At 39.8% G+C, this 25,617-nt stretch overlaps 1 protein-coding gene across 1 annotated transcript in view; it reads left to right on the plus strand.

Annotated features, from left to right (window-relative positions):
* LOC139711806 (lysine--tRNA ligase-like) overlaps positions 1-25,414 on the plus strand; it is a 29,295-nt gene extending 3,881 nt beyond the window's left edge. The window contains exons 5-16 of the mRNA XM_071623658.1: positions 594-687; positions 3,010-3,092; positions 3,819-3,922; positions 10,666-10,791; positions 11,422-11,541; positions 12,500-12,662; positions 15,256-15,429; positions 16,888-16,973; positions 18,373-18,458; positions 20,913-21,039; positions 21,457-21,600; positions 25,321-25,414. Of these exons, the coding sequence (XP_071479759.1) occupies positions 594-687; positions 3,010-3,092; positions 3,819-3,922; positions 10,666-10,791; positions 11,422-11,541; positions 12,500-12,662; positions 15,256-15,429; positions 16,888-16,973; positions 18,373-18,458; positions 20,913-21,039; positions 21,457-21,600; positions 25,321-25,410 (1,397 nt within the window). The 3' untranslated portion in view covers positions 25,411-25,414. The remainder of the gene's footprint in view (positions 1-593; positions 688-3,009; positions 3,093-3,818; positions 3,923-10,665; positions 10,792-11,421; positions 11,542-12,499; positions 12,663-15,255; positions 15,430-16,887; positions 16,974-18,372; positions 18,459-20,912; positions 21,040-21,456; positions 21,601-25,320) is intronic.
* Positions 25,415-25,617: the final 203 nt, after the last annotated feature.

The raw sequence follows: 25,617 nt of genomic DNA on the forward strand, positions 1-25,617 counted from the left end.
CATCACCATCACCATCACCATCACCATCACCATCACCATCACCATCACCATCACCATCACCATCACCACCACCACCACCACCATCATCATCACCAGCATCATCATCACGATCACCACCATCCCCATCAATATCATCATCATCATCATCATCACCATCACCATCATCATCGTCATCATCATCATCACCATCACCATCACCATCATCATCACTCACCATCATTATCATCATCATCTTCACTGGTCTCTTTTATAGGGAATTTGTGCTTTTGATTTCATGCAAAATGAGGGTTTTTAAATTCCATAGATATTTTTGCCATATCGTTCTAGTACTATCACAAATTGTCGCAGAGTTCCCATCTATAGAGGAGAGGAGATTGTAAAATTAACCACCACTTTAAGAATTTGTAGTTTGGTGTTAGTTTTGGGGTTTGTTTTTTGTTTTTTTTGACTGATTGTTGGAACTTCCTCAAATTGGCTCCAGATTTTTCATACTAATTCTTCTGTATACACTGAATCCATGTGTATACGTACGTTTTGGGAAACTTCCTTTGGTCCAGGAGACAACTCATTCTCGATTTTACCACTCTTTACAGGGCGTGTCCATGCCAAACGAGCATCGGGTGCCAAACTGATCTTCTATGACCTGAGAGGGGAGGGGCTCAAGCTGCAGGTCATGTCAAATGCCAGGTAATGTGCTACCTTGTTGATTTGTGATCCACCGCCCAGCAAGTTAGAATGAGAGCAATTCAAAAGTGAAAACTTCTTAGGGCAGTCTCAAAATTACTCAAATGAAAGTCATTCAGGAAACGTTGCATGAAATTCAGCATAATATCTTATTGATAATTTTATGCACATTTCATGATTACTGCTACTTTAGAAATAACTGGCAGAATGAATTAGAACACCTCCCAAATTCGGTGTAGTCTGTAAAGCGCCAACACAGAAATGCATTTATGGGACTTGTTTATGTTTATTTGCATCATCATAAAATGTCTCCAGTTAGCTCTCTTGCATATGCAGAAAGTGATATCTTTTGATATGTTTTGAAGGAAATGCAAAGACTCAAAAAAAAACCTTCTGAATTTTAGAATAATGGCAAACCATTCCTCTTGACCTCAAAATACAGTTTTTGTTTGTTTGTTTGTTTTTTGTACATGGATATAAGCAGTTGATATGTTTGAATAGAAACTTCTGAACAACTTTGTTCAATAAATATGATATTCTGTTGAGTTGTGTGTTATTGATCATTTATCATATGTAAATAAACAATACCACTGCAAAATTCAAGTTAGGTTGATTGTAAAAGCTGTTATTTCATCCATAAACCTGGTACACTGCTCGATTATAAATTTCTTGATTTATTAATTGATAGTAATTCAGTGATGTATTTATCACTCATTTGTTGTCCCCGCCGAACGAGTTCGAGCAGGGGACTATGAAACGGGCTCCGTACGTGTGTGTGTCCGTGTGTCCGTGTGTCCGTCCGTCCGTCCGTGTGTCTGTCCGTGTGTGCGTCCGTGTATGATCAAAATGTTCAAAATGCTACTCCTTCGCCATTTCTAACCCGATTTTGATTCTGTTTGCTTTATATGATAGCACTACATAGGAGCTTTGAAACTTCTATACAGAATTTCAGTTGTGACCTTTGACCTTGACCTTTGACCTATATTGTACATTTTGCTTCAAAATGCTACTCCTTCGCCATTTCTAACCCGATTTTGATTCCATTTGCTTTATATGATGGCACTAGGTGAGGGCTTCAAAACTTCTACACAGAATTTTGACCTTTGACTTCTTTGACCTTTGACCTTGATTTTTGACCTATATTGTACATTGCCTACAAAATGCTACTCCGCCATTTGTAACCCAATTTTGTTTCCGTTTGCTTTATGTGATGGCACTAGGTGAGGGCTTCAAAACTTCTACACAGAATTTTGACCTTTGACTTCTTTGACCTTTGACCTTGATTTTTGACCTATATTGTACATTTTGCTACAAAATGCTACTCCTTCGCCATTTGTAACCCGATTTCAATTCCGTTTGCTTTAAGTGATGGCACTAGGTGAGGGCTTCAAAACTTGTACACAGAATTTTGACCTTTGACTTTTTTTACCTTTGACCTTGATTTTTGACCTGTATTGTACATTTTGCTACCAAATGCTACTCCTTCGCCATTTCTAACCCGATTTCGATTCCGTTTGCTTTATGTGATGGCACTAAGTGAGGGCTTCAAAACTTCTACACAGAATTTTGACCTTTGACTTCTTTGACCTTTGACCTTGATTTTTTTACCTATATTGTACATTGGCTACAAAATGCTACTCCTTCGCCATTTCTAACCCGATTTCGATTCCGTTTGCTTTATGTGATGGCACTAGGTGAGGGCTTCAAAACTTCTACATAGAATTTTGACCTTTGACTTCTTTGACCTTTGACCTTCATCTTTTTACCTATATTGTACATTTTGCTACTAAATGCTACTTCCGGCGGGGACATATATTACGCACCGCGTAATTTCTACTTTTCCTTGTTATTTACTTATTTAATTATTACTTTGTATGAGAAATATATTTGCAGTGGAAGAAGACTCCTTTACTGTCTTTTTTTTTTCTTTCATTAGATTATAAGGAGTGAACACAGTTTCAGGTATATTTTCTTTTGAATTTCTGAAAACTCGGATCAATACTGAGTGTACTCTGGATTTTGTGGTACAGGCTTTAAGCGAATATGAGGTGCAGAGTCATTCAAATTTGCAGCAGTATCATGTGATCCTAATATCTATAAACGACAAAGTTACTAGATAACAGGTCATTGACTTACAAGCAAAGCAACCTGTATTTGCTAATCTATCAGTCTTGACATTTAGGTCATGTTATCAGCGGAAGTTTGGACTTAGTGAGGTTTGCTCAAACAATCTGTGATGTTCCAAACAGCGTAATTTATGGAATCACTGCAAATACTTCCTAGGATTTTACATGAATTTATTCTGTGTTTCCATTTTCATTGAAGGTACTTTCCCTCTGAGGAAGAATTCTTTAAGACAAATGAAAAGATCAAGAGAGGTGATGTCATAGGGGTCAAAGGTCGACCAGGTGAGACTTCTTAATTTCTAATAAAGTCACAATCTGAAGAACTTTGCTCCTATTACTATGTCTTGTTTTTTGTCTACTTTTTTTCCTCATCCTCCTCTCCCTTTCTTTCATTTTCTTCTCTTTTTGTCTCATTTCTTTGTTTTGTATTATCATTTTTGTCTTCTCTTCTTCTACTGGTTCTTCTCCTTTTTCCTTCGTCTTTTCCTCCTTTCCTTGTCCTCCATCTTCCTTTGCAGAAACAGAATCCTTAGAGCTCATTCCAGACTTCATTTCTCTGATGAAAGTACATTGTATGCATCTGTTTAACTTTGTGTCCATGCCATAATGTGTGCTTCTCAATTTTCTCACTACCAACCTTTACTGTGCATCTTTGAAATGCTATCTTTTGCAGTTTGACTGGGAAATAAGAGACAATTCAAAGTGATTTCCTTGTTGTGTTGATACTTACTGTATGTTTATACTACAGTAAACTGCAAGTGTCATTCTATTGGACTTGTCATAATTTAACTCCTACTAACTTTGAAGATGAATTACCAAATACCAGTGGAATGGATTATCAAGCTTTTATTGAGAGCTTCACTTAATAACAGATAAAAAAAGGAAGAGCAGCAAAGATAAATAGACTAAGTGTCTTAGAGTTATGCACATGTACCAAATTGTACCAACTTATTTGTATGGTTTTGATGTGGCAAGTTGATGATGCGTTGTCATGGTTACCTGGTACAGGTCGGACCAAGAAGGGGGAACTGAGCATCCTTCCTTCAGAGATCGTCCTCTTGGCACCGTGTCTTCACATGCTTCCTCATCTCCACTATGGCCTCACAAACAAGGTGAGATGGTCTCTCTGGCCAAAAAAATTAAGGCATTTGGTAAAAGAAAAAATGCCAATAGTTCTGTCTGCGTGATGTCTGAAATAGCAACACTTTGGACTTGGTAGCCCATTGACATTGGTTCACTGATTCTTAACTATGTATTTGCATGATGTGCTAGACAGGCCTTGAAATTGAAGCCAAAACATCTATATACATGTACAGTCAACTCCTGTTAGGCCAAGTAAAAAAAGAAACCAGTGTCTCGTCCTCGCGCGCATCGATTTTGGCCGCCGCATCGATTTTTTTACTATTTACTATTTTCAAAATGGCGCTGAAAATACCAAGAAATTCATAATTCTCGTCCCAGCCCGCTCCCCGCCCGCATCAACTTTTTTGATATTTACTATTTTTTCGGCCGCCGAAAAAACAAAATCGACAATTCACCTACCAATCGTGATGTCTCATTTCTAATTACGCCATGCGTCCTCTGCTTAGCTGGAGTACAGCTGTAGCTTCTGTAGTGCGTATGTAATAACGCACGCATTTCACACTGCGAGCTCGGCAAGAAAGAATGACCCACAAAGCAGTCGAACTGTAGTTGGATGGGCGCGGCGCGCGGGCCTGGGCTGTGATGTACAGCGCACTCGGTATCGTCGTGAACGCGAGAGCGGCAACATTTTTTGCGAACAATCGCTGATATTCCACGCATATTTCGCGCATTGCTCGTATTTTTCCCCGTTTCTCATATTTTAAGCGGATGAATTGTACTGTACAAATGCTTGTGAGGATTGTATCGAGTTTGTATGTATACATTTTCATGTCATTGTGACTATGTGCATGTGTGTGCAGTGTCGGAAGGTACGGTGCCAGTGCAGTGGCCGTGCTGGCCGCGTATACGTATGCGTGTCTGCAGCTGTCAGGGTCCCCATCCCCCTGATCTATCAGCCGTCTGCACGCACGCATGAACACATTCGAATGTGTAGAGGCCCAAACACTCTGCTCTGTAACGTTGCATCTGACGGCGATGTATTGTTCTATTTTGAAGAGAAAATGAATGCGCTTTTCCAGCAAATGTAGAATTATTAAAAAGGTGTATCTACAAAATAAATAACTTTTCCACGGACTCTGGTTTGTCTCGTATTTCTGCGGGATACTTTTCTTTACTATGTAAATTCACGGACATGGCCGTGAGTCGTATCACACTGATACAATCATTCATCATCCAAATGATGAGTGATTATCAAATGTCTTTTTAGAACATGAAGAAACATCTTTAAATGTTTAATGCTATAATGCCATATCAGTATCATTTTGACATCCATCTGCAATTGTACCAGCCAGTTTCTGGTTGAATGTGCTACAATTGTGCTGTGAAGAGATGCAGATACATACCATCTGTGTGGACACAAAAAGTCACAAACACCAATGATTCCATAAATAAAGCAGTGTTTTGAATATCATGGAATTTATTTCAGTCGTACATTTGTTGATAGAATGTTTTATACCTGATTCAATTAATAGCACAATACATCAGAATTGCAAGTACACTGTCACTGGTATCAGAAATGCCATTAACACTAAATACCAGTATTAAGATGGTCATTTTCCCTTGACATAAACATCTGTAATGTACGTAGTGGAAAGAAAAAGCAAATGTATTTTTGCATGCATGAAGTTTCATTTCAAGTATGGTACATATTATATCTATGCACAGAGTGCAGGCAAGACATACTTTTGGGACCTGGTCTCTCATAACACAGCTACCAGAGTGATATTTCATTTCATAAATTGGATATAGAAAATAGTATAGCCCTCTCTCGTTACCTTTCTCAGAATTACCGGACGAGAAACACATATTACTTTCATTTTGACAATCCTCGAAAAAAATAGTAAGATATCAAATAGTAAGGGCCTCCCTCATCGCCTTGCTCAAAAAACCCAGACGAGAAACTGCTTTCTTTTTTTACTTGGCCTTACATGTATAATGAAGTCCTTGTTGGCTGTTTTCTTAAGTTATATTGAAATTCTGTTATAGCCAAACAAATAAACAATAAAATAAGAGGATAATGTTGGGACCCAGATTTTCACTTCGTTGTTACCGGAATTTCATTATTGCTGTGCTCGTTGTAACGGGAGCGCACTGTATAGTTCTTAGAGGGGCTCAAAATTTATCTTCAACCATTTAAGTTTACTTGGAATACATGGAAAGGGTCTACCAGGAAACTTTTCTGGCTGATGCACTTTGCCAGGATATTGAGTTCTTTTGAGTATTTTAAGATGAAAAGTGTGGAATAATGGTGATTGTAGTACATGACTTTTATTCCTGAAGGGCCCTCCCATTTATGTAATGATCTATCCCACTATAGCATTGAGCAATATTATTTTGCAACAAGGGGCATGCATTTACTTAGGCAAGTCCAAATTGAGATTACTATTATAATGCTGATTATTGTCCCCGCCGAACGAGTTCGAGCAGGGGACTATGAAACGGGCTCCGTACGTGTGCGTGTCCGTGTGTCCGTCCGTCCGTCCGTGCGTCCGCCCGTGCGTCCGTGTGTGCGTCCGTGTGTGATCAAAATCTTCAATTTGCTTCTTCTCTGTCATTTATGAGCCAATTTTGATTCTGTTTGCTTTATATGATAGCACTACATGGGAGCTTTGAAACTTCTACACAGAATTTCAGTTGTGACCTTTGACCTTGACCTTTGACCTATATTTTACATTTTGCTACAAAATGCTACTCCTTTGCCATTTCTAACCCGATTTCGATTCTGTTTGTTTTATGTGATGGCACTAGGTGAGGGCCTCAAAACTTCTACACAGAGTTATGACCTTTGACTTCTTTGACCTTTGACCTTGATTTTTTACCTATAGCGTACATTTTGCTACAAAATGCTACTCCTTCGCCATTTCTAACCTGATTTCGATTCTGTTTGCTTTATGTGATGGCACTAGGTGAGGGCTTCAAAACTTCCACACAGAATTTTGACCTTTGACTTCTTTGACCTTTGACCTTGATTTTTGACCTATATTGTACTTTGGTTACAAAATGCTACTCCTTCACCATTTCTAACCCGATTTCGATTCCGTTTGCTTTATGTGATGGCACTAGGTGAGGGCTTCAAAACTTCTACACAGAATTTTGACCTTTGACTTCTTTGACCTTTGACCTTGATTGTTGACCTGTATTGCACATTTTGCTACAAAATGCCACTTCCGGCGGGGACATATATTACGCACCGCGTAATTTCTACTTTTCCTTGTTATCTTTACAATAACTACTTGCTATGTAAGGCACATTTTATGCCTGTTGTCATTCCTGATATGTTCAGGTGGTTTTATGACAGGATGATTTCATCTTGTGATTGTTTTAAACTTGATAATGATACAGTTTGTATGCTACTCTTCTTAGTGTATGATAAGATGTGCCATTGTATGGCTTAATAGATGTACCTTGTATCTGGCTAAACTTTCTTAAAGACACCCAGTCGCGAGGATACATGGACATATTTCAGCCGCGGGCGGCAGCACGTAAACTCGCTTCCGAAGTTGCTACGAAGCGAAATGTGTGTGTGCGCAAGACATCCCTAAAGCAATGTATCGCGCTATAGTATCTCGATTGCTCGCGATCGCTTGCTGAGCGCGGGACAGTACGTTTTGTGTAATGTGAGTGATGTTCGCATGAGCTAGTAGCTAGCTGCGTATACTTCGTACGACTACGCATTCTCTTCATCGCATCGTCGATCGTCGTCACTCGTCAACTATACTGTAATCATCAGATCAGATCAGATTAGTGAGTGCAGACCACATTATAATAGATAGGGTGGCCATCATGGACGATGACACATCGTCATGGGTAGCGGATATTACCGCCGAGTTGTCTATTCTGAACGCGGACGATTGGGTCGGAGACCCTGCCTGTATCATGTACTTGCCCTGGCGTGTGTACATAAATTCAGGACGGGGAAGCGACTGTGCCCGTGCAGGGCCAACGGCCAACGGCCACAGTTGCACTGCACATTTATGCAGTATTTTTGCACTCTTCATTGTTTTACTAACTAATATGAAGAAGGTGAGCGTTGTATCACCTGCCTGGAATACACTATATGTAAGAAGCAATGCCGAAACCCTTTCATTTGACTAGGTAAACTCACAGTTATAGTTCTGTCAGCTTAGCCTGGTGTGAATAATCTTTAAAAAAAAAGACACACACACACAATGTGAACATTAAAACTCATAGATAAGTACATGACAAATAAGATGTAATGCCTTCTTCAGACAGGAGCATAAAGAAATTATTGTCTATCTCCCTCTTACACAAACAAACAGAACACTATTGTCTCAACAATACAGTGTGAAGGATAACCATTATAAATAAACCTATCACAGGTATCAGTATTGGAGGTTATGTGTGAAAAATGCCCTACAAATTAATGAAAATCGCGGACAGTAGACCTTTGTCCATAGTCAACTCAGTGTAACATCGCAAAGCCATTGTAATGGGTTAGCTTTCTACCAAACACTGATTAAAATACCAATCAGAGGCGTACCTTTGATCAACAAATAAGGGATGTGCCACGGATACCAATTAATCGTACTTGATGAAGCTCATACCTGTACATATTAGCATGTTACAAACTGATAGGTTCATATTGCCCCTTGACCTATGACCAATATCTGTATTAGAATTAAAACAATGGATTCTTATGAACTGTTGTTCATCAACAACTTCCACACCAATCAACATCCCTATTATACACTCCTATATGAAGATGTGAAGGTAAATAAAACTGTAACTTTCACGTACAAGGGTATTGTACGTACACTACTGTAACTCTGTAGTTACTACCACTGACCTGACACTGTCGGTGTAACCAAACTTTAACGAATTTCAACTGTAAAGGATCAATTTTTTTTTCTTCAGAATTTACATTTCAACATACTTGTAGAAATTCACATGAAAAGATGTACACTTCACTGGATCACTTGAATTTGGTTTCAAATTATTGGACCAAATGCATTGGAAGTTTGACTATAAATGCAACATAGATGCCTGAAACTTTTGCCAAGCTTATGAAAATTACAATCTTTATCAAAATTCCTTAACCAAACTTAAAATGTAGGGCCCCTAAATATGATGAAAGAGGAGACTTTGCTATACAGTTAAATCAATGGGGACAAACAGTATTTGAATCGCAGCCATGAAATCTGGCTATGCAAATTTAACCTGGATTGTTGACGCTAGCTGCTCAGGAAAGTGACCTCTCTGTATCTATCTAGATTCTACATTTGCACATGAAATACTTTAAATTCTCAATACTGTGATGACAAAAAACTTACCACTACTTGCGATTCCCTGACTAATGACATTTGCTGCCTACTGCTGGGTCAGTTTTTAAGAAGCGATAAACTGACCCAGCAAATGTCATTTCGATTACGGCGTTATCATAATTTGACATAAATGAGAACTTAGAGAAGTTTTTCGCGGAATTATACATAGAAAAATAGGCCTACTTGTCGATGAAACGCAAAGGCCCTAGCAGTTAAAGATAGATTAGAAAAAGTCATTCCACTTCAATCATTGATTCATGTAATAGACTTCTAACGTTACTTACACATCATCTGGATCTGGATTCCTTGAAGTTGTTGACTTGGTCAGCTGGGGTTGCTTGATTGGCGTAAGCCGTGGCATTACAATTCCACCGTGCATGCCGTAACACGAATTTGCACATTCTAAATTCCTGCAAAACTGTTCATGCAACTCCAGCAAGTGGAAAGCAAATTTTTCATCGGCACGCTGACGCTGAAGCTTCCCCCTCTGCCACTGGTCTCTTACTTGTCCTAAGCAGGGAGGTGAGAGGAAACCTCCCTGTCCTAAGCATGCTAAGAACATGTCTCTCTGCGTTCTCCACTCGTCGATAGCGTCAAACAAGTAGATACGTTTTACTCGAGTTGGACGGCTGTTTTGATCTCCATTGTGAGGTTTCATTACTAAACCAAAGCCAAGGCTAATCCGAAACAGTACACGCACACCACACACATTATTGATATTGACATACCGGTACCGACGACTTTATACCAACTTTGTTATGTTCCGATCCGGCCCAACATACTGTAACACAGCTGACGCAGCAGACAATTGCCAATGAGATCAAAACAACCCGCCATATGGCCATGAGCATTGCAACTTGCTATACATGAAGTTTAGAGTTTTAATATTTCTTCATCAAAGCATATTTATAAATACCAAATATTAAACAACGTAATATATGAATGATTTAAAATATTGTTATATAATATTTTCAGACATTTTAAAATATTATTGCTTAGATTGCTGAAATTGGCACCATAGTGCAAATAAACAGAGACTGCAGCCAGATACGTACGTACGTACACCACACAGCTCTACTGTTGTGTCGCGACGGGGACCCGTAGGAGAGATTTTCATGCACATGGCTGTTGTGCGGTTTTGTGCGTGCACCCATTCGGCCCCATTCGGTAGGTATTCGGGCGTCCATGTTGAAATTACAGTGGACGGCTCGCACGGCTCTCGTGCCCCATCTGGTTTTCGCTGGTGCGCTGCGTAGCGTCGTGTTCGGCATTCGGTACGTACGGGGGTACAATAACGGGAGGAGCAGCTTGTCGTGCTTTTCTACTGAGCTGCGAATCGCCTGCGACGACCGATTGCCTTTAATGTTCACATAGCCTTTGTTTAATATATATATCATTTATTATCTTCTTCTTTTTTTTTTGCGCTGCAGGAGACACGATTCAGGCAGCGATACCTGGACCTCATCATGAATGACCATGTACGCGACAAGTTCATTACGCGGTCCAAGATCGTGGCCTACACGCGCCGCTTCTTTGACGAATTGGGCTTCCTTGAAGTAAGTCGAGTGCATTTTCACATCTGTTGAGAACGGCAATGTCTTGTTGTAAGGGTTTTCTTTTGTATGCTTATATTTCCATTTGTCTCTTTTTGACAGCCTTCCCCCCCCCCCCACCATAAAAAAACAAAAAACAAAAAACAAACAAACTACATATAGGAAAAATATGGAGAGGATGCAAAACGTAATCATCACATACTCCCATCAAATGATTTAATTCCTGCAAAATGCATTTTGAAAACTGTGTTCAAAAGTGAAATGTCATGTTTTAGGGTGTTTTATGTCCTGTACTAATACATTTCCATTACCTTTTTCTTCTCCTACAGTCCCCCTCCCTCCATCCCTCCATCCCTCCATCCCTCCATCCCCCCATCCCTCCTTCCCCACCCTAAAAAAACAAACTAAGAAACAAAAACAAACTAACTACTGTTGCCTTGTAGATGTAAATCATGTTATTTCCTCACACATAAAAAGAAATGCAAGAAGATGTTTTCTAAGTGCCATTCACAAAAATACTGGGGGGGGGGGGTGGCAAGAAGGTAATGGTCTGATCTGTGTACGCATGTCACCAGGATAATGATGATAAATCACAGACTCTACATCACACAATGGCTCTCATCTCTTCCTTAGGTGGAAACACCGATGATGAATATGATTGCCGGCGGAGCCACAGCCAAACCGTTCATCACCCACCACAACGAGCTTGACATGGACCTCTACATGAGGGTGGCCCCGGAACTCTACCTCAAGGTGGGAGGTTGACAAAGAAGATGCTGATGTTGGTGCTGATGATGCTGTTGTTAATGATGCTGATGATGATGCTTATGATGCTGATGCTGATGCTGTATAAAATGACACTGGTGTTGATTTGATTTGCTGCTGATATGATGATGATGATGATGATGATGATGATGATGATGATGATGATGATGATGAAGATTATTATGATGATTATGATGCTGCTGCTGCTGCCGATAATGATGATGATGCTGCTGCTGATGATGATGATGCCGGTGCTGCTGATGCTGATGCTGATAACGATGATGATGATGATGACGATGATTATGATTATGATTATGATGATGCTGATGAAGATGACATGATGATGATTATGATCCTGATGATGATGCTGTTGCTAATGATGCTGGTGGTGCTTATGATAATGATGCTGATAATGATGTTGTTGATGTTGATAATGCTGATGCTGCTGCTTATGATGATGATGATGATACTGATGATGTTGATGCTGCTGCTGATGATGATACTGATGGTGATGCTGATGATGCTAATGATTATGATGATGATGATGATGATGCTATTGATGTTGATGCTTATGATGCTGATGCTGATGATACTGATGATGATGATGCTAATGATGTTGATGATGATGATGATGTTGATGATGCTTATAAATGCTGATGATCTGCTTATGCTTATGATGCTGATGATGCTATTGATGATGCTGCTGCTGATGATGTTGATGCTGATTCAAGGAGGAGGAGGAAGAAGATAATAGGAAAATATTTCACTTCTGTCAAGTATGATCTTGATGACATTTTATTCTCTTGGTTGGTAATGGAATAAGATTGCTAACACTCCTCGGGCAGCAGTTTTACAAATATCAGATTGATCTTTTTCATTGTATGCCATATTGATTAGCAACAACCTAGTCAGCTGACATTTCAACCGTTTTCCGTCTGATCTTCAGATGTTAGTCGTGGGCGGTCTCCAGAGAGTCTATGAGATCGGCCGCCAGTTCCGCAACGAGGGCATCGACATGACCCACAATCCGGAGTTCACCACGGTGGAGTTCTACATGGCCTACGCCGATTACAACGACTTGATGGAGATCACCGAGAAACTGCTCTCAGGTAAGTGACTCAAAAGAAATAACTGAATCCATTCGAGGCCAAGGTGATTGTGATTGATAATTCTCCTGCAGAGATGCGTTACAGATTTGCCGTATTTTCTTTTTTTTTATGCCTCCGCCACGATGTGGTGCCGGAGGCATTATGTTTTCGGGTTGTCCGTCCGTCCGTCCGTCCGTCCGTCTTTCCGTCCGTCCGTAATGAATTTTGTGGACAAGGTAACTATCAAAACCTGTTGAGGTATCCTAATGAAACTTGGCATGTATGTGTATTAGGGGGTGAAATTGTGCCTATCAACTTTTGGGTGCACGTGCTCAAGGTCAAAGGTCAAAAGGTCAAGGTCAAATACATAAAATTTCACTATTTCCACCATATCTATGCAATGCCTGAAGATATTTTCTTGAAACTAAGTGTATACATGTATTAGCCAATGTAAATTCTCTGGTGAAAGTTTGGGTCATGAGGTCAAAGGTCAAAAGGTCGAGTAAAAGTATTAAAACGTCTTTTTTTTCTCTGTAAATTGGAAAATTGTTCAAGGTATCTTCATGGAACATAGTATATACATGTACTGACTGGCAGTGATTATCTAGAGAATGTAGGGTTCATGGGGTCAAAGGTCAGGGGTCAAAGGTCAAGTGCAACACTTCAAAATTTTACTATTTCCCTCATGTTCATGCAATGCCAGCAGGATTATTATTTTTTTTTTACACTTGGTGTATGCATGTGTAACCTAATAGAAATTCTCTGGAGAGTTTTTTTTTTCTTTTCTTTTTTTTTTTGCCTCAAAGGTCAAAGATCAAGTGAAAGTGCTGAACTAACTTTTTCCTCCATATCTCGGAAGTGGCTCAATTTATCGTGAAACTTACTGCATATTTATGCATGTTCTACCTGAAAGTGATTATCTTGTGAATTTTAGGGTCAAAAGCCAGATGAACATGGTATGTAAACAATTTACTATTCAGTACAGAAATTGCACTTTTTCTCCATACCGGTACCATGAAAATTACTCAATGCATAAATGTATGAATGGGTCAAAGTCAAGTTAAAGTCCTTAAATCCCCAAATACATGCTCTCCTATTCATCCAATTAAACCAAGGTCAAGGAAGGTGAACATTCAACACATTTGTGACAAACTTGTCATTTCAATATTTTGCCAGTTTTGTGAAAATGTAATCACACATTGTCCACATGTACTATCTAGACCTATTAGGAGAATCATGCATTATGGCGGAGGCATACCAGTCGCCATAGCGACATTTCTAGTTTACCCTTGTAACCGTGATACAGTGAATTATCAAGAGGTTTACAGACAAAGACAAGAACTACACATGTAAGGCTAAAAGAGATTGTGTGCTCAGTGTACGTGATATGAGGGGAAACTTGACACCCATCCATAATGCACGTCAGGCTAAGCCTGTGGAAATTTCCTTGAAAGCAGAGTGCCGCCAGGCTAAACCGCTGGCAAAGGAATGCATGTACACATTCCTTCTCACGCCACCACTTCTTAAACAGGAACGTTTAGAGAAACATTTCTCTTTCTGCAGAATCTTGAAGCTGGTCAAGCTAAGTTAATACAAATGGTAGGCTTAGAATTCAAAAAGTAGAGTTTTGTGTACAGGGAAAAAGCAGGTGTTTGCATGTGACAACAACGCTACTTTGCCGCATACTGTTACCGAAATACTCCCATTTATTACTGACAAATTTGGCAAATGTTCCTGAAAACCAGACTTTGCAGTTGGCATTTCTGCTACTAGAGTATTTTCCTATTTAAGAACAAAAAACAAACAAACAAGTTTCTGGAATTCACATCAAGTTCAAGATTTCTAGTATAGAGCTGTGTTGGCATATCATATTTCTGTGAAGAAAGTCTTGAATTAAGATCTTTGGATTTGTGCAATTTACGCAGTCATCGTAAAGATCGGGGAAAGTCAAGGAGCTATGATCTTTGTTGTCATGGTGAAATGCCAAATACATTGCTCTTTCAAAAGAACTGAAATATGAAATAGAAAAGGCCAGAGCTTGAGAAAATAGAACTGTGTGAACTTTCAGGATCTATGAGAGATAAATGAATGCCCACTGATATTAGCATTAATTTACCTGTTTGTTTCGCAATTTATTGCACTCTTTGAATTTACAAAATACATTCAATGTGTGTGTTGTTTGCTTTTAAATCGTGGAATCTTTCAACAAGATGCCTTGGGCAGGTGTGTAAGTTCTATCCACATTCCCTGTGAGGGATAGATACATCTTGGCACCTCCCTTTGAACACATGCACACACACTTTGTGGGAGTTAATTTCAGAGGGAATAGAAGTGTTGCTTTCAGAGGGAAAGAGTTTGTAAAGAAATTAGTGGAGTTGGTCTGATATGTTAGACATGAATAACAAACAGACTGTTTCTGTTACTGTTTCTTGAATGGCTTGCAAGCAAGGCAAACACACAAGCAAGCAAATGAAAACATGAGTAATTTTGAACCACAATACAACCCTCTTTTTTTCACTCTATAGGGCAAAAATTTTTGAAAATGCTGATAACACCATCCATTAATACACGATGAGTTAATAACAGATGGTGCTCCTTATTACCCTGGTCACAGGTATGGTCCAGTACGTGACGGGATCCAAGAAGGTCATCTACCACCCTGACGGACCCGAGGGTGAGGCTATGGAACTCGACTTCACCCCTCCCTTCAGGAGGATCTCCATGATCGACGAACTCCAGAAGGTCCTCAAGGTGCAATTCCCTCCCTTGGAGGAGTTCCACACGGAAGGTTTGTATTTCATTGAGCGTGCTTCTACTGAATGATAAAAAAATGCAAGGTGATGCTGGGTAACACCTCAAAATTTGTCCTCAGTAGAAACATATTGGGTAGTGTGTGATACAAAGTAATGCGAGGTGATCGACGATCCATTTTCCACCTTTTCAGGTTGTCTATGCGAGGGACGATTTTCAGTAGAAACAGAGTGGGTAATGAAAGTTGCGGCATACTGGAAGTCTCAAATGCTTATAGGAAGATTCCACTTGTTATTGAATTGATCATGACGCAGTGTGCACATGATCTGGTCTATGATCGTATGATATGCGACTCCCTGGTTACCAAATTTTGCAAGTTCCCTTGCTTTACCCCACATCACCAGATATTTTACAGCTCAGAAGAAACAGTTCGGGAAGTAGTAATGTAAAAGGTAATGCACATGACAAAAAGTTATGATAATGCGAGGTAATATGAGGTGTCCATTAGAATCACGTTCATTGTTTATTTTATTGCCGCCAGCCTAAATCATTCCCTATTGGGTTTTACTTTGAATGTTGGGCTCCCTTTACAAAGCAGTGGGTATTTCCAGTTTGTCAGGGGAATTCATTTTTGCATTCTCTAGATATAGGTGAAGAGATAATATGGAAGAAAGATTGTTAATGCAGATGGGAGCAGATGTGTTGCAGTTTTGCTAAAAACGGTCCATTGGTCCAAAAATGACATTTTATAGAATTAACTGGTCGACTGTTTCTGGAGAGGTTTATTCAACAGCTGCTGTACATGTGGAGAAAGAAAGTTAAGCATGGCTTATTTAATCACTCATAGACTACTTAAACATTTACATGTTCAGTAGTTTCTGTCAACCACAATATGACAACTCTTTTCTGAGCTTCAGTTTTATACAGTAGCAGGGACACTGGTGTAATGTATGGCCATGCCCCTAAGATTTTCAAAAACAGAAACGCTTCAGGGCATTACAATAAGATAGTCCCACCACTTTCTGGATTAAAGATGTTACCACTGTTAACTGGCTAGTGACAATTCATATCACTAGCCCGACTGAGAGTCATAGGTTTTCCAGGCAAGTGGACAACTGTCTGTATAGCCCCCTATATTATTAAATGATGCTTTCATTAACCCTAATAAGGTAGGGCTTTTTTTGGCTATGCTAAAACCGGAGGGGGCGAATTCCTCCCCCCCCCCCCCCCCCCCCCCTCCCCCCCCCCCCCCCCCCCCATTTGTGCCCATTTTCGGGTGACTTTGCAAAGGTACACAAGGACATTGCAAATTTAGTCTCAAAAGTTGTGTGAGACTTGAACAAAGAAAGTCGAGAAGCCTTTTGATGACACCTTCTCGCATTACAGAATTATAGCACGAAACCTCGAGGGGGCAGTTTCTGCCTCCCCCTGACTCTTTTAGGGTAAAGGCTTGTCGTTATTATGATAGTTTGTCCCTGTCATTTTGCCATCACAGGGGTGAAGAAGTTCTTGGATGACCTCTGCCGCAAACATGACGTGGAGTGCACCCCTCCGAGGACCACCGCAAGACTGCTGGACAAGGTGAGTGGGGGCGGGGAGAGAAACAGAAAGGGCAAAGTTTAATGGAAGGGGTGTGTGCATGCACCCACACACATACACCCATACGCACACTCATGCACATATACCCTACAACTGAGATTTGTGAAGACCAGTTTGTATGACTGATTTCTGTGTAGGTGTGTGTCAATGCTATTGAGAAGTCTTTTAAAGTACAGTCAACCTGAAATCGAATCTATTTGGACGGAAGAAATAGCTTCGACTTTAACTTAGAGAAAATGTGACTTTGGGGGGATTAAAATCAATAGAATATAAAGAGAAGAGTACTTGAAAAGACCTTTGACTTAGGCGATCATTCGACTTATGAAAGTTCAACTTAAGCAAGATTGACTGTATGTTTCAAATATTTTTGTAGCTTGCTTCATGGGGAAAGAATTGAAGTGAGCAAGGCACCTTTCACGACACAATGAAAACTCACTATGATGAAGACCTAAGAACAGTGATGTTATATATCGGGTTTCTCTCTACATCAGGGTACAAAAGTAAAGAGGTGTGAAGAGATGGTACCCTCAAATAGCCTTGTTGTATTTAGAGGTTTTGCTTTATCCAAGCAAGGTTCCACTGTACCCAAGTTTGCTATTCCCAGTCAAAAAAAAAAACAAAAAAACAAACAGTGTGGCACAGGCATTTACATTTTACAAAATTTATATTGCTGTGCCTTGGCGATATTGTATGTGACAGTTAGAAGTGGACGTTAGTATCCATCCTCGACTTTTATGTGACACATCACTTTATTGCAATGCTGTCTTCATTCAAATTTTGTAAACTGCTCAAGTGAGCTGTATTTGCTGACCTGCTCAGATACTAGGTGTGTCCAAGGATGTTGCATTTGTTCATGATACGAAAACCCGTATTTGTAATTGAGTGTAATTGTCTATTCTCCAGACTTTCGATCTGTTTGCATACTCATAATCACGCACATGCTAAATCTGTACACAATTATCATAGAATTATTTTTTTCTTTGTGTTAGAATGTTAGCAAGTTATTTTTTATGCCTTTGATTAATTAGATCATCAGTGATTTCATGTCTTTACTGTCAAATTTATAGTTCATTTATTATTTTGATGTTATTTTCTAGTGATGTATATAATGACAGGAAATCATCCCCATTCCCCTTAAAAAAAACAGACAGAAAAATGTTGAGTTATACCTACACTGCATTTGGTATGTGAGAGATATATTTAATGATATTACACTTTCCTTGGCCTTCTGCTGCAATTAACTGTTTTATGAGAGACGAAAAAGAGAAGATGAAATGCTCTCCCAGTTTTAAATGATATTTTCACATTCGCTTCATGTAGACAAATTCACATTCAATATCTGCATTCTTTGCCCTGCTCTCTCTCGTGTGCACACGTTCAGCTTGTTGGAGAGTTTGTCGAGACCCAGTGCGTGAGTCCGACCTTCATCATGGACCATCCCGAGATCATGAGTCCCCTCTCCAAATGGTGAGTAAATTTTCTGTCAGTGGTGAGATATCGAGAGAGGATTAGCAAGTGTGGAGTAAGATACTATTACAGTGCAATCCTGTTAACCCGCTGAGGACGAATCCCGAGTATACTTGGGCAAGTGTCTATGGGAAATGCATGTTATAGCAAAAATCAGTCCATCCTCAACAGGTTAACAATGAACATGCTTATTTTGACATTTTGTTACTGCGAAGTAAAATTTCAGGCCCCCAAATTATCATCATTAAAGTCTATGGGGCAGAATTTGCTTAATGATACAACGAACACAATCATAGGGAAATTTTTGTTACAACAAAATCATACACACTGTAACTAAAATCTCTCTGCAATTAATGAGATTGCACCGCATCAAACATACTTTTCAGCGTATGATTAGCATTCAATAAACGGCGTACAATATACACATAGTTTGCATGTCTTCATGATATACTGTATTTGTTCAGTTATAACAAAATTTAAATGTAACAAAAGAAAACTGCCGGTCCCGAGGACTATGTTATAACAGGAGTGCACTGTAGTACTAGAAAGATAATGCCATGTGAGTGAGGGAACACGCAGACTTAAGGCTCGACTGTCGGAGGCATTTCATGAAGCATTTTGGTTGGATATTTTTCTGACAAACTGTTACCAGCTACTGAAATCTTTGCATCTGATTGGCTGGGAGCATATTTGTCGGCCAACTTTGTGGGACAAAATGCTTCATGAAATGCCCCCCCCTGTGATATGATTCATCCTTATTCATATAGTTTGCCCAGCAGTTTATACTCTATCCTTTTTACAAACCATCATTAGGGAGCTTTTGATTTTAGGACCGTAGGTTAAGAGGACAGTATGTAGCGTATAAAGTCAATCTGCGCACGTGTGAAACTGAACATCTCTATGTCATGTTGATTTTCAGATGGTTATCAGTTGAAATCGCGTCCAGTCTGTGAAAAGGACAGAGCAGTTAACTATATGTGACCCGCTACAACAAAATGGTCCTAAAGTCGCGCACGGTCGAAGCCGTGAAAATCGAGTTTGAAGTTAGAGCATCAAAATTGGTCAAAACTTACGATTTTCTGAATTTGACATATTATTAGAGTCTGACATGTCTTCTATCATCTGTCAAAATTTTGAAGCAAAATGATGAAAGGAAAGACCAAAAAATAGCGTTTTTCTGGGCTATGTTTTTTTGGCATTTCAACGAAGCAGAAACTGGTTCGAACATTTGGATTGAGCGCCACACATAGGCTCTGCCCCTAACAACGACAAGAGTGATCTCATTGGTCAGTTTGCTGCTTGCCGCTAACCGAAGCGTGAAGCTAGCACACTGCCCAGTCGACTGGTGCGTGCGGGCGAGTTGCGCTATGCCTAGCCGCTTCTCCTGACATCGTGCTCACTGAATGGTTGGTGAGGAGACCGCCGACGCTGTGTTTGAATGAGCAGTTCGGGGGTTGCTGGGGCTTAACTTCTATTGTCCGGAGGTGAATACGGACTTGTGTGTCTCTTGATTGTGATTACGTCGCAAGGAGAACTTTTAGGGTGCTTTTCTCGAAACAGTGGTTTCCCAGACATCTTGACATGCTCTCTTTTAAACATCGATATCTCCGCAACCGATTATTTTTATAAGACGTGTTATATATCAATTTAAAGCAGAAAGATTTGGGAATGGTGTCATGCAATTTACAAATAATCGACATCGCCTGACTTTAGGATCATTTTGTTGTAGCAGGTCACATATGTCTTCGAAGGTTCAGCATGCAAGCTTGTGGCCGCTTACATAGTACACTGGATGTAACAAATCTCTTTGGGATGGAAGCATCCCCCTCTACAGATACTAGGGAGCTTTAGATTTTAGACGCGCGGACGTTCAGAAGGAAAAAAACATGTTCTGAGTGTGCGCAGAAGCGCTCGTCAAGTCGATCTATTTTTAGCTTGCGTCGCCCGAGTTTTTCACTATGCGTACTGGGCTATTTTTACGTCCGCACAGTTTGCAACGTAGAGAACTACTTCATGCACTGATCATATGGGGGCGCGATTTTATTTTTTATATGTTGCGTCCCAGCGTAATCTAAAGCTACTTGTCAGCACAACGCAGGGGAGAGGAGAACGTCCAGCGCACTCGTTGTCTCAAACGTCCGCGCGTCAAAATCTAAAGCTCCCTACTGACAAAGCAAACAAATCAGGACAGAGTGAGAAGGAGACACTAGGGTAACTCTCTGTCCTGCATGCTCTACTATCCCGAATTGAAAGCTCCCCATTGCTATATTGATACAAATCTAGAGAAACTTGATGTGAAGGGTATGATTATAATTTCATCCTGCAAAATTCATAGCTAAGAGAAAATTGAATGAAGAAAATGTTGTTCTGGGAAATGAATTGCATTCAAGCAATTTTGGTTTTTATTTGTCAATTTTATTGTTTGTCCATTTGTCCGACCTTTTTCTCACCCAGGCACCGTTCCACTCCAGGTCTAACAGAGCGGTTTGAGCTGTTTGTCGCCCACAAAGAAATTGTGAATGCCTACACAGAGTTGAACGATCCTGTGATACAAAGGGAGCGTTTCGATAGCCAGGCCAAGGTATGATGATACCAGTAGAGACTTGAGGAGAGCTAATTAGACAAGTTGAGTGAAGGAAATATGTCAGCTGAGGTCATCATGTCTAATAAGATGTATCTGTAGCCCTGTTCTCAATCTTTTTGAGCTTCATTGATGCAGCACATAATGTCTTCAAATTGAAAACATTATTGTGTTTGTTGTGTGTGCATTTACTCTGTTGGGTATTTTTAGACCCTGAAATAGCAATCAGACAATTTAATCATATTGAAAGTTATCAATGTTGAAATCCGACTGATATTTTTTGGGACATTCTGAATGTAAAGTATTTAATGTCATCACCTTTTATTTTCAAAATCAGGAAATTCAAAGAAATTCAGTCCCGTTTATTGATCAAAGCTAGCCAGTGGTAATGATGTTGACTTTTTCTGCCTTATGTAGGACCATGCAGCTGGGGACGATGAGGCGCAGCTGATCGACGAGAACTTCTGCACAGCCCTCGAGTACGGCCTGCCGCCGACGGGAGGATTCGGCATGGGTATTGACCGCCTCTCCATGTTCCTCACGGACTCAAACAATATCAAGGTAACGTGTGCTTTGTGTAAGGTCATCATCTCACAATTTTCACATTGGTATGTACACAGGTCACAATCTTTCTTTGTACAGTGGAAACTCGATATAACGAGATGGTCGGGACCGAGTCATTTTCCTCGTTATAGCCGATATCTCGTTATATCAGTAGGCATAAAAGAAGGCATAACATAAAGACATTAATTTGCACATGTGGGACTACCCATTATATTTCAATCAATACTGAACTTGATATTGTGTGTGAGGGAATTACTCACCTTTATGGGTAAGAAGATGTTTTTCGCCAAGGAAATCCAATATCAAGAATGTGTTTCTTATTAATTGTAGATGTTTGAATTTGTAGATTTATATAGCTTGCGATTGTATCAAGATCGTCTGTGGATCGGTATGTGGTTATCTTATGGGTGTGTGTTGTGTGGAAAGCTTGAATATGGTCTGCACAATGCTGTGTGTGTATGTGACACATTCTGTATGTACATTATGACTGCGTGTGTGTGAAGATGGGGAATTCCCTACGCAGAAGGCCAATCACAGCATCAGATTGCCTCACACCTGCTAAACGTCACGATTATGGCCGTCCCACAACATTTTCTGCATGTATCAGTGTGCACGCACACACACACTTACACGTACAACATGCAGTGCTAGCTGGAGTGCACTGAAGAAAATGATTATGTGTGTACAAGACAGTTTTTGGCGCACACAAGCTTTACAATCTCGGAAGATGATAGCACAGGCGAAGTAAAGCCTTACCGAAGGCATTTTGCTTTACCTCGCTATAGCAGGTTTGATTGACTATGTTTTTCTTTGTTTGGAAGTCACAAAATTTATCTCGTTATATCAGTTATTTCGTTATAGCCGATCTCGCTATAAGAGTAGCATTTTACATAGACTTGTGTGGAAGGAAATTTGGGACCGGGAAAATTTCCTCGTTATAACCGATATCTCGTTATAGCAGTGTTCGTTATACCGAGTTTCCCCTGTATTGAATTTCAAATAAAATGTAAATCTAGGGAAGGTTTGTATTGAGGTCAATGTGACACTTATCAAGGGCGGATCCAGGAATTCTGTAAAGGGGAGGCGCCTTTACAAAATTAAAGAGGGTGCACCCCCCCCCCCCATTTTTTCTTTTTATTTCTTTTGTTTTAAAAAATAAAGAATGAAGAGGGGGGCACGCCTGATCCCCCCCCCCCCCAGATTCGCCACTGTTTATAATGCAATAACATTGTGTCACTGTTTTGTGAAAAACATTTGAAACTTAAAGGACAAGTCCACCTTCACAAACATGTGGAGTGAGTGAATGCAGCAATATTAGTAGAACACATCAGTGAAAGTTTGGGGAAAATCAGACAATATTTCTGATCTTTATATTCATTTTTTTTTCATATTTTTTATATGGTTATTTGCTATGGCTATTTCATGTCTTTATATGGTTATACGCATATGACATCATACACTGTAGTAGTCTTCTCATCCAGCCTTGAGTGAGCAGAAACTTTAAAAATTCATAACTTTTGAACGGATTGTCTGATTTTCCTCAAACTCTCATTGATGTGCTCTACTAATATTGCTGCATTCACTCAACCCACATGTCTATGAAGGTGAACTTGTCCTTTAATATCTGAATTTTCTTTTCGTTTTCATTTTTTACAGATTTTGATATACATTGTATCATCTGCCAGTCTATTTATATCTTGAATCTATTCCGTTATAGCCCACTTTAAAGATAATATGTGACACTGCACCTCAAAACAAACAAAAAGTCGCCAGACATGAATTTTTAGTTAAGACCATATTCTGAAAGAGCAGACTTTAATAAAATGATGTATAACTCAAATCAAATGGACTCTCCTAACCTGTATAAATATTGGAAAGAAAGCACCAACTCAGGAAAAGTGTGAACTGAGAAAAGAGGCTCTGAAGTACAGTGTCTATTCAAGCACTTAATCTTTACCAAACCCTGCTGGCTGTGCGATGAATGGGACAAAAAACAGGAAGTAAACCACCAGAGTAACAACAATGAAGGGATTATCAGATTAAACTGAAATTAAGCATGCCTCATTAACACATTCTGTCCGTAATCAATGCCAACTTTCAAAGCAGTAGCACTATCCTTTCAAAAGTTATTAGAGTTAAAAGTGAAGAGTGTGGACAAGGTTTTTCAGAAATGAAAAAGGGATTCTAAAGACACACCTAATCACACTATTCTACCAAAAGTGTTCGAGATAAACTCTTAAAAAAACACACTTTCCCGCCCGTTTTATGATACCAAATTTTAGTATAATGTAAAAGAAGACCCGCTCTTTCAGAAAATATGAAAAAGTCAAGTTCGGCTAGGTTGACCCATTTCACTTATTTTCAGTCCTCATGCAAAATCAGTGTGTGCGACTTTATGTTCGTTTTGAGGTGCACGGTCACATATAAAGTTTTGGTACCTCAAAAGTTTCCCTGAATTTCCTTGTCTTAGTTTGTGTTTCAGGTTAAAGTACCTTTCATATAACTAACACTGTGAGACTTACTCGCCCCAAAGTGCTCTCATGTCCTAGTAATCATGCAATAATGGTTTCGCACCAGAGCCGCCGCCGTTCGACAGCGAGGTTGTACACGTATTGTACGAAACCATTTAACTGCGACCAGCAGCCCCATACAAAACATGTGCACGCATAGCTAACTGCGACCAGCCCCATACGCATAGCGTAATGGGGCTTCGCATAGTAGCATTCAGGATCATGACAGATTTAGTATCGCGGGTAAAAATCAACTTAAAATCCAAAAATTTCTTCAATTTGAAGACTTATCAATTAGGTTGAAGTATTTAAAACAGGCTTCGGGCAACGTTTGGTTCTGCCAATAGTCCCTTTCTGTTCAAATTGATGACTGAATGTGACTCGGTCGAGAGGACCTTTGGAGAGCTACATGCACTGAATACTACGGCCAGCGCATGCGCGCACATCACATGCGCACAAATTTCAAATCCATGAACGGATAAGATGTTTGTGTGTGCATGCGCTGGCCGTAGTATTCAGTATATGTAGCTCTCCAAGGTCCTCTCGACCGAGTCACATTCAGTCATCAATTTGAACAGAAAGGGACTATTGGCAGAACCAAACATTGCCCGAAGCCTGTTTTAAATACTTCAACTTAATTGGTAAGTCTTCAAATTGAAGAAATTTTTGGATTTTAAGTTGATATTTACCCGCGATACTATATCTGTCATGATCCTGAATGCTACAATGCGAAGCCCCATTACGCTATGCGTATGGAGCTGTTGGTCGCTATGCATATGGGGCTGCTGGTCGCAGTTAATTGCATGATTACTAAGACATGAGAGCACTTTGGGGCGAGTAAGTCTCACAGTGTCAGTTATATGAAAGGTACTTTAACCTGAAACACAAAAATTCAGAGAAACTTTTGGGGTACCAAAACCTTATATTATCTTTAACACGGAGCAGACTGGCACTTCTAAGTCAGCCACAAGCCTACAACCGTGAAAATACAAACACCTGTTATGCAAACCCCTGTTCCTATTAATAGAGACAAAAATGAAGCATTCCTCCCCAGCATTGTAAAGTACAAACTGTACCAATGATATTCAAGAATTCCTTCACAGAAAGGTCATTTTCCCTGAACATGAAATTAAAAACTTAAAATTTATTTTTTTTAAATTGTAAAAAAAATCAACAAGCTTTTACTGTTTCTATGACAACCATACAGGAGGTCCTCTTGTTTCCAGCGATGAGACCCGAGGATGGCAAAGCCGCTGGTGAATCTCAGCCCGAAGAGGGCGCCACACCAGCAAGTTAAAACCGAGTGGAATGACCGCAAGTCAACTGGTCTGGCAGGGCCTCAACATTCAACTGCACTACCCCACATCTGTCTCTTGGAGATTTCATAACCCATTCCATACTTTAATCTGGTAGTCTGCGTATTAAGTCTATGAGCATTTCAGAATTCAGTATGGAATGGGTTAAGGATGGTTCGGATGATTACTCACAGGGACACACAGACCTA

Source organism: Diadema antillarum, unplaced genomic scaffold (genome assembly GCF_040938485.1).
Source record: "Diadema antillarum isolate AM-2024a unplaced genomic scaffold, OU_Dant_1.0 seq00001705_RagTag, whole genome shotgun sequence".
In the NCBI taxonomy this organism is placed as follows: domain Eukaryota; kingdom Metazoa; phylum Echinodermata; class Echinoidea; order Diadematoida; family Diadematidae; genus Diadema; species Diadema antillarum.